Source organism: Podarcis raffonei, chromosome 2 (genome assembly GCF_027172205.1).
Source record: "Podarcis raffonei isolate rPodRaf1 chromosome 2, rPodRaf1.pri, whole genome shotgun sequence".
Lineage (NCBI taxonomy): Eukaryota > Metazoa > Chordata > Lepidosauria > Squamata > Lacertidae > Podarcis > Podarcis raffonei.
The window spans coordinates 118,209,055-118,223,339 of record NC_070603.1 but is presented as its reverse complement, the minus strand read 5'-3'; the positions used below and the strand labels follow the sequence as shown (position 1 = coordinate 118,223,339).

General features: G+C 44.9%; 1 protein-coding gene across 1 annotated transcript; it reads left to right on the top strand.

Annotated features, from left to right (window-relative positions):
* Positions 1–523: 523 nt before the first annotated feature.
* On the top strand, positions 524–10,088 carry LOC128409256 (zinc finger protein RFP-like). Its single transcript, XM_053379587.1, has 7 exons — positions 524–1,032; positions 1,523–1,618; positions 2,562–2,792; positions 5,616–5,638; positions 6,611–6,729; positions 7,636–7,668; positions 9,282–10,088. Exons 1-7 carry the CDS (start codon positions 607–609, stop codon positions 9,812–9,814), a joined length of 1,461 nt encoding a protein of 486 aa, XP_053235562.1. The 5' UTR covers positions 524–606; the 3' UTR covers positions 9,815–10,088.
* Positions 10,089–14,285: the final 4,197 nt, after the last annotated feature.

The window sequence follows — 14,285 nt, the reverse complement described above, 5'->3', positions numbered from 1 at the left end:
TTTGATAACCACCTCTTTCAGCGGGTTTGGGAAGGCTCCCTCACAGAGAGAAGCATTCACAGGTTTGAACATTTGACAGGTTTTCATTATTTTTTCTTTTGGCAAGACAGTAGGTACATTTTACACTTAAAAAGTTAGATTTAGTTCAGAGATAGAAAGTTACATTCAGTAGGGAGACAACATAAAACTAACATTAAAGAAATAACATTAGTACAGAGACGGTGAACACAATTCTAATATCTCACTGTGGCTGGAAAAGGAAGCAATACAGCAGACTATACTGTGGTTTTGAGCATGACAGGGAGCAATGCAGGGGGGCAGAGAAGTGGGGAGACTTTATTGATAGCAAATATTTATTCCCTTATTGATACAGAGGAAAAGAAACCTTTATTCAACTCAAAATTCTTACAACACAATCAAAAAGCATTTGCTGCTCCTTCAGAAAACATCCAGGAACTGCAAAGCACTGGAGACATTTTTTTTTAAAAAGGGGAGGGGGAGATCACGTGGTCACTGAGTTTCTGAGTCATTTCCAAGAAGGGAAACTCCCAGTGGCTGAAAACGGAGAAAGTGAAACTTAACTCGGGACTTTTGCCTGAGGGAGCCATGGCTGCTGCAGGGGGTCACATCCAGCGTCTCCGTGATGAAGCCACTTGCTCCATCTGCCTGGATTACTTCAAGGATCCAGTGACCATCCCAGAGTGTGGGCACAACTTCTGCCGATCCTGCTTGGTCCTGTTCTGGGGGGAATCAGAGGCAGAGGCTTTCTGCCCTCACTGCAGAGAAAGAGTCCAGAGAAGGAGCCTCGTCTCCAACAGGCAACTGGCTAACGTGGCAGAAATAGCCCAGAATCTCAGCCTTCAAGAGGGAAAGGAGGAAGGAGGGAAAGGAGGAGTCTGCGAGAAGCACCAGGAGCCCCTGAAACTCTTTTGCAAGGAGGATGAAGCCCCCATCTGCCTGGTGTGTGACAGATCCAAGGAGCACAAACACCACGAGGTGATTCCTCTGAAGGAGGCTTTTGAGGAATACAAGGTTGGAGATCCCTGGATCTGGAGGGGGAGAAATAGCTGTGGATTCTTCTTGGGAGGTTTCCTTTTTAATTCTCAGCTCCAAAGTATGAATTGGCATGAACTGGTGGTTGTTTATTATGTAAAAAGCAGCCAAGGGGAAGCCTGAGGGCTCCTGGGATGACTCAGAAGAAGGAGTCACAGTCTTTCTCTCTTCCAGGGGGACAAAGGGATCTCCCTTGATATCCCTGAGTAGCATCTGCAAAGACTAGATGGAAGTCTGTAACCAAGCGGTGACCTAACTGGGTCCCTGAGCCCCACAGGGATGCCACAGAAAAAAGGTAGCTGGTCCAGGGAGCCATGGACCCAAAAAGGTTGAAAACCACTGGATTTTTATTTCCTCGAAAAAACTACTTTGCTATTATAGCAAGACCACTGGGCGCAAGAAGCCAGCACACTATTCACCTCCTCTCTGTGTGTCTCAGTCAAACCTGAGTTTTCCCTTTTCTCTTTAGGCAGAGATCTGTCGCCGCCTGGAGATTCTGAGGAAAGAGAGAGAGGAAATTCTGGCCCATCAAGCAGCCCTGGACAAGGAAAGCAAAGACCTCCTTGTAAGTGCCACTCTTATTACTAGGGAGGGAAGAAGCACTTGAAGAGTCGAGTCAGGACTGAGGAGGGATGGGGAAATCTGCCCATTTCAGCTTCTTCCTATTTCTCCTTTTCCATATCAGTTTGTTTATTCATTTATTATTCTGAAAATGAATTAGATATTAGGGTGGCTACCTCCTTTTGAAATGTACTTCACCCTCATAAACATTACCTGGCTTGTTCAACCTTGAAAAATTCAGAGGTGTGAATTTCAAAAGATTGCTCTGTTTCGTTCTCCATATTTTTTCAGCAGTTGCGAATTAGGCAAGTTCACCTTTGAATGCAGCTAAATTGAGTTTGTTTCCCATTGTCGTTTATTATATGAATAATATAATAAGGAGAAGCCTGAGGAATTGTGAGATGAGAGGCTGGAAGCAGGTCAATTCAAATCCTGATTTACCAAAAATATTACTAAAGAATTGTCTTTCTAAATGTGTGCTCTCCTTCATCTTTAGGAAACTCAGGCCATTTTGAACCTTTACAGAAAACAAGGGAGCTCTGGGGATGAACTCTGCACTTTGTCCTTCTCCTCCTCTGCCTGCTCTGTTTCTCTTGCCTTCCTACACCTAAATGGCCCTAGCCGAAATTGAGGGGAGTTTTATGTCCCTGGATGTTCCCTGAACAACTTCGAACTCTGGTTATGCCGTGCCCCAAAACATGCAGGGAACATCCGTGGCTAGAAAAAATGCTCCTTCCTTTAGTCTGCAGCTCTCTGCAAAATAGAAGTAAATAGAAAGAACAATGGAGAGGGTCTCCCTTCAAAATAAAGGTTTACTTCTTTAGTAACTGGAGGTTTCATGTCTCTGAAAAATCAGAAGTGTCCTCCCTGGGGAATTCTCACTATTCTCTTCCTGATGTCTTGAAGGCTGAGCACCTTCCACACTCAGACCTCCTCTTTTCCTGCAGAAATTAACAGAAATGGAGAGGCTGAAGACCGTGGAGAAGTTCAGAGAATTGCGCCAGTTCCTGGAAGAACAAGAAAAACGTCTGCTGACTAACGTGGAAGAGGTGGAGAAGGAGATTGCAGGGAGAAGGGATGAGCAGCTGGCCAAACTCTCCAGGAAACTCTCCTCTCTTGAGAGGATCATCCAGGAGATGGAGGAGAAGCGTCAGCAGCCAGCGAGTGAACTCCTGCAGGTAAGATGGTGGCAGGAACAGGCCAAGGCTCCAGGAAAAGGCTGCCCCTTTCATGTATGCAAGGAGTGAAGGGACTGAGTTGATGGAGCCTCTATTTTTTTTTTTTATAATATTTTTATTAAACAATTTTTTTTTTATATAACAGAAACAAAACATACATGAACAAACATTCAACAATAATAAAACATAAAACAAGTACCATTTCATAACCCAATTTCTAAACCTTACTTCCTCGACCTCCTCTTACTTCCCGTTTCTGTATTCCAAATTCTTACAGTTATTCAGCGAAATCTTGCCTTATTTTATTATAAATTTATGCTAATCACCCTTATTCTCTTTGTCATAACCATTACTGATAGTAACCATTTGTTTTAATCCAACATCATTCTAACTGTCTCCAATTTTATAATATTTCTTTAAATAGTCCTTGAACTTTTTCCATTCTTCTTCCGCCGCTTCTCTTCCCTGGTCTCGGATTCTGCTCGTCATCTCTGCCAAGCTCATATAGTCCATCACCTTCATCTGCCATTCTTCCAGTGTGGGTAGATCCTGTGTCTTCCAGTACTTTGCAATAAGTATTCTAGCTGCTGTTGTAGCGTACATAAAAAAAGTTGTATCTGTCTTTAACACCCCCTGGCCGACAATACCCAAGAGAAAGGCCTCTGGTTTCTTGGGGAAAGTATATTTAAATACCTTTTTCAGTTCGTTATAAATCATTTCCCAGAATGCCTTAATCTTCGGGCACGTCCACCAGAGGTGAAAGAATGTACCTTCCTTTTCTTTACATTTCCAACATTTATTATCAGGCAAGTGATAGATCTTTGCAAGCTTGACTGGGGTTATGTACCACCTATAAATCATTTTCATTATATTTTCTCTTAAGGCGTTACACGCCGTAAACTTCAACCCGGTGGTCCACAACTTTTCCCAATCAGCAAACATGATGTTATAACCAATGTCCTGAGCCCATTTAATCATACTTGATTTTACCATTTCATCTTGTGTATTCCATTTCAGCAGCAGATCATACATTTTTGACAAATTCTTAGTACTGGATTCTAACAGTTCAGTCTCTAATTTTGATTTTTCCACCTGGAAGCCTATTTTTCTGTCTAGTTTAAGCACTTCATTTATTTGGTGATAATGTAACCAATCTCTCACCTTCCCTTTTAATTTTTCAAAACTCTGCAATCTCAGTTTGTCCCCTTCCTTTTCCAGGATTTCCCAATATCTTGGCCATTTCGACTCCATATTTAGCTTTTTAACTGCCTTAGCTTCCATTGGTGATAACCATCTTGGAGTCTTATTTTCCAGCAAGTCCTTATATTTAACCCAGACATTCAGCAGTGCTTTTCTGACAATATGGTTTTTGAAACTTTTATGCGCTTTAACCTTGTCATACCACAAATATGCATGCCACCCAAAAATATTGTTAAATCCTTCCAAATCCAAAATGTCTGTGTTTTCAAGAAGCAGCCATTCTTTTAGCCAGCAGAAAGCTGCCGCTTCATAGTACAATTTAAAGTCTGGCAGGGCAAACCCCCCTCTTTCCTTTGAATCCGTTAATATCTTAAATTTTATTCTGGGCTTCTTGCCCTGCCAGACAAATTTAGATATATCTTTCTGCCACTTCTTGAAACAGTCCATTTTATCCATTATTTGTAATGTTTGAAACAAAAACAACATTCTTGGCAAAACATTCATTTTTATAACTGCAATTCGACCTAACAAGGAAAGCTTCAAGTTTGACCATATTTCTAGATCTTTTTTCACTTCTGTCCAAGTTTTTTCATAATTGTCTTTAAATAAATTCACATTCTTAGCTGTCATATTCACACCCAAATATTTCACTTTTTTAGCCACAGTCTGAGTTGATGGAGCCTCTAGACAGGTTGTAATGGACAGGAAGACCCAAGAGACCTGGGATGCTTATCTCACCTGAATGCAGACTAGAGATTCATCTGTGTTCTTGATGGAACGGGAGGTGATCTTCCGCTCTTTGCTGATGCTTTGTCTCCGAACGCCTTTCAGCTGTGGGGGCTTCGTCTAGGATGCGTTCAGGCCTCCTTCCGACATGAGCCAGTCTTTTGACCAAGCTTCTCTTCCCGTTTCCTGCACAACTTCTGGGTTGATCCCCTTCCCCATGGATACAGATCGGCCCAAAATGGTGCTCAGTCACAGTGAGCAAAGAGCAAGACAGAGGGACTCATCCAGACTGCTGCTTGTCCCACCCCTTTCCTCCAGGAAAACCCACTGTTTACTGCTGAATTACAGCAAACCTCAGCCAGGTTTTCTCCAGACTGACGTTTGCTTTGATGTTGCACCAAGGAGCAGGTTTTTCCTGAGGGAAAGCGGCAGGGCAAAGATAAAACCACTTGGACTTGTGTTTTCTGGGCACAGGAAAAGCAGAAGTGTGGATGAGCCCAAAGAAACACGGAGTTGTTTTATTACCCCTTTGGAGACATTTTATGCTGCAGGTGCTTTTTTTATTTCCAGATGGAAAATAGAATTTGAAATTTGGGGACTGGGACAGTGCCCTGGCAGGATTATCCTGTAGGCTTACGTTTGTCTGAATAGCACAATGCAAACTGGATTAAAGTTATTAAAATATGGAAATGTGGAGAACTTGAAATCTCAGAACAATTAATAATTTCAGATTGGAAAAATAAAAGCTGTGAGAAACCCAAACTGGCTGATTCCGCCATCCCTACGCAAAACCTTGGCATGTTCCAGGCAGACTGACTTCCGAGGGCCAGGGTTTGAGGGGGTCTTCCTAGTGTGGCCTGTGGTGTGCAGTGAATTCCCTTCTCTTTTTCCCTCTAGGATGTGAGAAGGACCTTGCAGAGGTAAGTGGATCTGGCTCATTTCCATTAGCATCACTCTTTGAAGCTGAGATGCCAGAACCTCAGACATGGCCCTCCAGGGGCTGCAGGGGGGAGACTGTAGGACTCACTCCCTGCAGCACCTCACAGGTAAAAGAAGGGTCCCCTCTTTGAAACTTGTAGCCCCCAATTCTCCCGCCAAGGTTCAAGGTCAGCTGCCTCCTCCCTCCCTCTCCACATCACTTCACACAGGGATGGGGGCTCTTTTCTTTCTCTTGCACTTTCTGTTCATGGACTTTTTGGTAATTTCAAACACCTAGAAGAGAAAGTGCCAAAGATGCTTGGGAAGAGCTTAGGATGTACCAACAGATTTCAATGTCCAACTAGAAGCCCCCCAACTCTGCAAACTCAGCTCCTTTGAGGCACTTAGGGAGGGAAGGTCTGTTGGTCTAGAATAGGTGGGATCTTTTTCTTGGGAGTGTTTCCAGCATGAGAGGCTGAAGGTGGTCTTGAGTGGGGGGTGAAAGTCTAGTTGTTGATGCCTCTGGAGGGAGAGTCCAATTGGGCATGGAGTTGTGCCCTTCCTGGGTGAGAGAGGGGGTGAAGGGAGGGTGGAGGTGGTTCTCCTTGACCACTGGGCAGCTTTGGACATCACTCACATCCTCTGGAGAAGCTCAGGGAGGGAGGGGTTGCCGGCATTCCACCTCAGGGGTTTGGTTCTTAAGTCCTGGGACCTTCCCAGAAAGTTGTTATGGGGCAGCATAGTTTGAAGCCATGGGGGCACTCCGGTGGTGTCGCTTGGGGTTACATCTTGTCCCTTGTGCTGTTTAGCATCCTTAGGAAGCCACTGACCAGGGCTTGGAGGTGGGTGTCAAGGGATGAAGCTGAATCCTGAAAATTACCTGGTGGGAAATGAACTTCAACTTTGTTCATGTTATTGAGATCTCCTCCAATAATCAGGGAGATGGGGCCATTCATTGTTTTTCTTTTCACCAGGTATGAGGAAAGAGAGAGTCCAGAGAAGCCACTGGCTTTCCCTCCAGAGCTGAGGAACAGGATCTTGGAATCCTGTGATCTAAATCACCTTGTGGAGGATGCAATGAAACAATTTAAAGGTAATGAAAACTGGCTGCCAGGATTTCACCCTGGGAATTCTGTTTCTTCTTCAGAACTGAACATACCAGGCTCTTATTGAATGGAATTGAGCAATCCCAGGTTACCTTCCTTCTTGGTGCCCCAGCCTTCATTTCCTGTCCCCCAGAATGGCCCATGTATATTGTGACGCTAGATCCTGTAAAGAAAGCCTGAACCAGAGTGTAGAGCAAAGTCAGGATTTTTTCCTCCCATGTGCATCTGTTTACAGTTATACAAAACCTCCTTTTCCTTGTGGTTCCGTCTGCACAATCTGGGGTTGTCCTTTTGGAGGTTCTCCTGCTTTGAATGGAGTCAAAGGGCATTGAGAAGCCCCCAGTTCCCCCTCTGCCTCCTGCTCAGGCTTGTTTCTCAGCCGTGGAGCCAAGGCCTGAGCCGTCTCCTCCTCAGACGTCCCCCTGCAGCTGCCATATCTAGGGCTTCAGCCTTCAAGATCTCCTGAGAGTTCCCCCATTGAGAGAGGAAGCAAGAGCACATGAGCCCCAAAGGGCACAATTATGCTTGTTAACAACCTTAAAGATTTGTAGAAGGTTTGTGAGGAAGGGTTTCCTTTTGCCTGAGAGCTCTGCCAATTCTTCCTCATCAAACTATGCTTCTCCTTATGTTTCACAATTTTGGCTTTAATGATCCCCCCCCCACTTGGGGAAGATGTTAAGGCTGCCCCCATCTCCCCTTTAAAGCTTTAGTTATTTTCATAGATTCTTCCTATGATTTTCTTGTTTTTAATTATTTTTTGTACAATTTAATTAATATTTAATAATTGTGCTTGAATTTAAGGATGCCACGTTATGAAGTGTTACTTTTGTATGGAGATTTATTTCTGGTGGAAGAGTGTTGCCCTTACACTTTATATCTTTCTGCTTCCTCAGATGCTCTGTTATACAGAAAACCGATTCAGAAAGGTAAATTTCCAGGGGAGGAACAATTTGACAGGAGGGATGGGGACTGATATTTCATGGGTGTTGAGCAGTCTGTTCTGCAGACTTTGGGACCCCCATCAATGGTGTAACTCTGGGTAACAGTCCTCTAGTGGTGTTTGGGTTCTTTGTCCCATGAATGAACTGGGAGGGAGGTTGAAGCCTTGGATTGGGGGCAAAGCGTGTCCCTGCGAAGAACCTGCACACCAGTGGTAAATTTCACATGGAGACCCCAATTCACAGGATGGGAGGGACTAGTATTTCATGGGGGTCAAGAGTCTCTTCTGTACAGCTTGACTCTGGCCCTGCTGTTTGTACCACAAAGGCAGAGAGGGTGGACTTGAAGGTGCGGAAGGGGGGGAGAGAAACTGCCCAGAAGGTTCAGATAAAAGAGGGAAGAGTTTCATTTCTGCCTAGAGAGAGTTGGGTTGCTTTTCCATGTGACCTTTTTCTCAGACAGGTCCTCTATTTTCATGATTAAAATTTCTCCCCTGGGCGGATTTTTAAAATTTGGCAAAATGTCTCAAGTTGCTTGGTTTGGTTTACAGTAACCCGTGAAAATATTTCTAGTGCATTAGACTCAGATCTAAGGCACCCAGCTAAGCTAGCCTAGAGTAGAGAATCGCAACAGAGCAGCATCTTAAGCTAGCCACATCCTGTATAAAACCCTTGTCTTGTGGCTGAACTAAAAGGACGCTGGCTCAGCTACAAGATCTTGGAGGAGGAATCTGGGAGGCCAAGAGTTAACACCCCCCTGCCCTTAAGGAAAGTCCATATGTACGGCAACCCCACACTTGCCTGTCATGACTTTCTAAGCTCCTAACTGGTAACTTTTTGAGTTATTCCCTCTTCCCTCCATGGAACTAGTCTTATGTTATATATTACATCCAAAAGAGAAGCATGGAATAAGTTGTCCTTTGTAAAATTGCTGTGCCACCTGCCTTTTATTTTCCCCAGACTTCCAAGATGGTGGGGAGGAAGGCAAAGACAGGCCAAGTGGGTGAGAGCGATGGAGAGCAGGAATAAACAGGCTCCCCACTTAGCACTATTTTCACTTGTGGGCACAAGGGCCCAGAACGTGACCCCCATGAAAGTGAGGGGAGGCCTATATGTGGTTTTATGTTGTATTTTTATGCTGTGAACCACCCTGAGACCAATGGATGAAGGGCAGTATGCTCCCCAACCCAGAGCTCCCCAAAGGCCAATCCCCTCTCCTGCCTCCTCCAATTCTCCTCTCTTTCTCCTTAGATAACACAGAAAAGCTGATTAAAAGGTTTCCTGGGTGGTTTTTCCTCTTAGAAAATGCCTGGGTTGAGAGGAGGGCAGGAATAATACACATTGAATATAAGAAAGTGAAGGAAACTGATTTAAAAACCATCAAGGAAGATATTTATTCTGATGAGAGTCTGCAAGGAGGAGTCTCAGTCTAGCATGTGATGCAAATAAATCCCCTTGATCTGAAAGGGAATCTGGGTTTTTTGGGTGTTATCTGTCTGTCTGTCTGTCTGTCTGTCTGTCTGTCTGTCTGTCAGGATGTCTGTTTCTGTCTCTCAGCTGACTCTGCATATTCTTCTCTTTCCCTCATTTCTCCCCAACAGCAAATGTCACTCTGGATCCAGACACAGTCCATCCTGAACTCATCCTGTCCGAGGATCAGAAAAGCCTGAGATGGGGAGAGAAACCTCAAGCCCTGCCTGATAATCCTGAGAGATTCAGTGGCTGGCCTTGTGTGTTGGGACGTGAGGGATTCACAGCAGGCAGACATTTCTGGGAAGTCACTGTGGAAAGTGGGGAAGGGTGGGCTTTGGGGGTCGCCAAGAAGTCTGTGGAGAGAAAGGGCAGCTTCTCCTTAAGCTTTGTCGACTTCTGTCCTGAGAGAGGGATCTGGGCTGTGGGGAAGTGGGAAAGCGAGTACTGTGCCTGCACCTTCCCTGATGACTCTCCTCTGTCCCTGAGTGAGGAGCCCAGGAGGATCCGGGTGACTCTGGACTATGAAGGGGGACGTGTGTCTTTTTCTGACGCTGACTCAGGAGCCGAACTCTACACGTTCTCAGGAGCCTCGTTCTCTGGAGAGACCCTCCTCCCTTTCTTTCGTCTGGATGACTTTGCAACCCCCCTCATTATCTCCTGAGGAGACTAAATCTGCCTCTCAGGCCCAGCAGGAGTTTCTTTCCAGACCAGAGGGACTGACATAAAAACCATTTACCCGCCAAGAGCAGGTTGGGCAGTTTTCCAAGGGCCCTTTGAGAGGATTCATTCCAGTCAAAATCAGCAGAAATAACCAAACAAAAATGGGTTGCTCTTGCTTTGCATTTTCCTTCCTTTTCCCAGAAATCCCTCTGCAGCTTACTTCTTAAAGAGACAGTCACACTTTTAAGAGTCCTAATAAATTTTCTCACCTTCAATCTTGTTTTCCATTTGAGATGTCTGATTTGGCAGAGGACCAGACTCTTAATCCCAGGGTTGTGGGTCTGAGCCCCACGTTGGGCAAATGTTTCCTGCACTGCAGGGGGTGGGACTAGATGACCCTCAGGGTCCCTCACAACTCTGTAATTCTAGGAAACCTTCCTCTCCCCACAAGACCTTATGCAGTTGTGAAAATGCATGCATCGTTGGAGTAATAGAGGACAAAAAAATGAACCCCTTGACCCATGTCAGGTAGGATAGCTTCTTGCTCTAGAGGCCTCAGACGGCAAGAAAAATAAAAAGAAATTGAACAGGGCATCATCTTCAAATGCCCTCTGCAAATACAGCCTCGCTATCTCCACACATTGTCAATGCAACCTTATTGCATTGAGTGGGGCTTCTGCTCAGTTAAATGTGTTTTGAGTGGATGCATTAATGTTCCTTATTCACAGGCTGGATTCTGTCTATCGGGGGCATCAAATGGGGTGTCCTCTGGATAATGCTGGACTCCAACTCCCCTCTGACCCATCCAGCATGGCCAGGGGTCAGAGAGGATAGGAGTTGCAGTCTAGGAGCTTCTAGAAGGGGCCCCATGGCCTGTGCTGCCCCATACATTACGCAGGGCACCTTCCCTGTGTTCCTGAGCCCCGCCCCAAATACACAGTGCTCCCCCAAGGAGCGTCATTTCGGCAGCAGGTGCATCTGATTTCTATCCTGGGATACTAACAGCTGGAATAACACATGCCTGTGGAATTGACCCCTCTCAAAGATCAGGCAGGACTCCCTGGCTCCACTATCAGGGCCACTGACTACTGACCGCTGCAGCCTGCTCTCCTTTCCCTGCGTTTCCCACGGGGTGGTGGCACATGATGGAATAAATACACCTCCCCCCCACCCCTGCCTAAGGGCTGCCTCCCCTTGCTCCATCCCCTACATGATGTTGGTCTCCTTTGTGTGTCATCATAAGTTCCCTGTGAGCCTCCACTCACTACGTGGAAAGACACAAAAGTGTCCCATTTGGTCCAGCGCCCAAGAGGGGTCACCCAGACGCCAGTGCAAAACCTGCAAGGAGGACCAGAGAGCAAAAGCAGCCTTGCCCCCCCTGCAGCCTCCAGCAAACCGATCTTTACAAGCATGGGAGCCAAATTGAATAAAAACATTATTGGCAAGGGGAGCAGATAATCCCCTCCACCTTCGGCTTGGTTTTATCCCTCGCCCTCGGTCCCCTCCAGCACCTTCCCCTGCTCCCTGGCGGTGGCACGCACCCCTTGCCCCGGGCACCCTGAGCTGGGGGTCTGGCCCAATGCCCACCCCCACTGCTGACAGGCAACACCACGCAGCCCCTTCCACACCACCCTTGGTCAAAAAAGCAGCCCTCATTACAAATGGGAGGGGCCAAAGGCCACGCTGGGAACCCCAGGGAGAAGCTGACTGGAGTGGCCATTTTGCCTAGAATGGACAACGCCCCTGAAATATACTCGGAGTTGAGAGTGGATTTCATGCTATGTATTCAGATCATAGTTGATGAGGAGGAAAGGAAGTTCCCCCAGAATGTCTACTTTATATACATTATTTACACAATGGGCGACACGTGATTGGCTAATTTCGGGATTCTCCCGTAGGCCAATCAGGTTGCAGATTCACATCCACCTGGAGCTGGATTGGGTGGCTCCTGTGGACCAATCATTCTGTTGCATTCTGGACCCTATTGTTCTAGGACCAATCAGACTGCTTCATTCTGGACCCTCTTGTTTTAGGACCAATCAGACTGCTGCCTTTTGGATCCTATTCAACTCAGTACATAACATCCCCACTCTGGGCAGCTCCCAACAGAATATTATTAATAATAATTACAGAGCAATAAAACCTCAACCATAAGAAATTTCCCCACATAGGGCTGCCTTCAGATGTCTTCTAAAAGTCAGATAGTTGTTTATTTCGTTGACATCTGATGGGAGGGCATTCCACGGGGTGGTGTCACATGTCGGAATAAAGACACTTTCCCTTCCACCTGTCAGAGGGCTGCCTCCCCTTGCTCCCTCCCCTATACGATGTTGGCGACGGTTGTGTGTCATCATAGGTTGAAGGACACAAAAGTGGTCCATTAGCTCCAGCGCCCAAGAAGGGCACAAATACGCCTGTGGAAAACCTTCAAGCAGGACCAGACCTTGTGATTACTGTAGACGATCCAAAGAATAGTTTACCAAAGGTTCTGGAGAGGATCCAAGAATTTGGACAAGTAGTAGGCTTTAAATTAAATAAAAATAAAACTAAGGCCTTAGTGAAAAACGTGACGGAACAATATAAAAAGAAGATACAACAACTTACAGATATAGGTATACATAAGTAAATTAAATATTTGGGGGTATGGTTTAAAGCTAAAAATATTAACATACAGACATTTATATAAATACTTGGAAAGAGATTCTAGAGAAATTCAGAAATATCGGGTAGGATGAAGTTATCTTTTGGGGGAAGAATATCAGTTATAAAAATGAATTTAATGCCAATAATGTTATTTTTATTTCAGTCCGTCCTGGTGATCAGCAACACAGAATGCCTCAATGAATGGCAAAAGGATATTTCTGGCAAAGGAAGAGACCTAGAATAAAATATTAATTGCTAACAGATGCTAAAGAAAGAGGCTTCGCCCTGCCAGATTTAAAATTATATTAAGAGGTGTCCTGGCTTTGCTGGGTCTTGGAATGGATAATATTGAAAAATGCAGATTTACTAGATTTGGAAGGATATGACACAGATTTGGATGGCATGCATACTTATGGTATGAGAAGCTAAGGTGCATAAAGGTGTTCAGAATGATCTAAGAAAATCAATCTTTATGGTATGAGAAATATACTTATTACAGCAAAAAAACACCCTGGTGCCTTTCCCCTTTAGAAGCAATATCTTAGAAAAAAGTGAATACAGTGGTACCTCGGTTTAAGAACAGTCCTGTTTATGAACGATTCAGTTTAAGAACTCCACAAAAGTGGAAATAATGTCCCGGTTAGAGAACTTTACCTTGGACTAAGAACGGAATTCGAATGGTGGAAGGGCACTGGCAGCGGGAGATCTCGTTAGGGAAAGCGTGCCTCAGTTGAAGAATGGTTTTGGTTTAAGAACGGACTTCCGGAATGGATTAAGTTCGTAAACTGAGGTACCACTGTATGAGAACCAATTGGCCAACATATAGAGAGCCGTTAACCAAAGTAGAATATCAGGTGAAACTAAAACACTATGATGAGATAAGGGATTTATTAACGGACTGGTTACACTTTCACCAACTAAATGATATATTTAAGATAGTTAAAAATAAAGGTTTTAGTTGTGAAATATCAAGATTTCAAAAAGATTTGTGAGAAAATAATGTTAAATTATTATCCAAAATGTATAGCTTGCTTTTACAGTGGCATACAAAAGATTAACAGGTTAAGTTGGTAATGATACATTGGGCAAAGGATTTGGGACATAATATTCATGTGGCAGATTGGGAAAGGTTATTTGAAATTTATGGAATGTTGCACATTGAAAGAAGCTTATATGAAAATGATGTACCAGTGGTATTTGACCCCTACTAAACTAGCAAAGATGTATAAGACATTACTGGCAAGCAGACTTCGAATCCTTCATGGTTTCTTCACTGGTAAGCAACATGTGACTGATCACTAGACCTCTTCTTATTCAGACTCCACAGTGACAGTCGCTGCTTTCTTAATTAGGCATGGATTTAACATGCCCCAAACTTTTCTTCTTTTGCAGAGAGAGGCAATACTAAGGATGACTGTCCTGCGAGCCCTGAACACCTCCTAGCCTAAGGACTCCCAATTAATCTCGCCTCTTCACAACCCCCTGATGACTCGGCCAAGTGAGCAAGCATGGCTGTTTGTTCCACAGATAATTTCTGGGGGTGAACTTCTGCATTATCAGGAAACTAAAGCGATCCACACTGAAGAATTACAGTTATCAGGGGATCCAGATTATCACTGTCTACTCCCGCCACAGATTCCTGAAGGGAGTCTCTCTAACTTTGGGTTAAAAAGGTAAAGGGACCCCTGACCATTAGGTCCAGTCGTGACCGACTCTGGGGTCGTGGTGCTCATCTCGCTTTATTGGCTGAGGGAACCGGCATCCATTCCATGTGACCAGCATGACTAAGCAGCTTCTGGCTAACCAGAGCAGCGCACAGAAACGCTGTT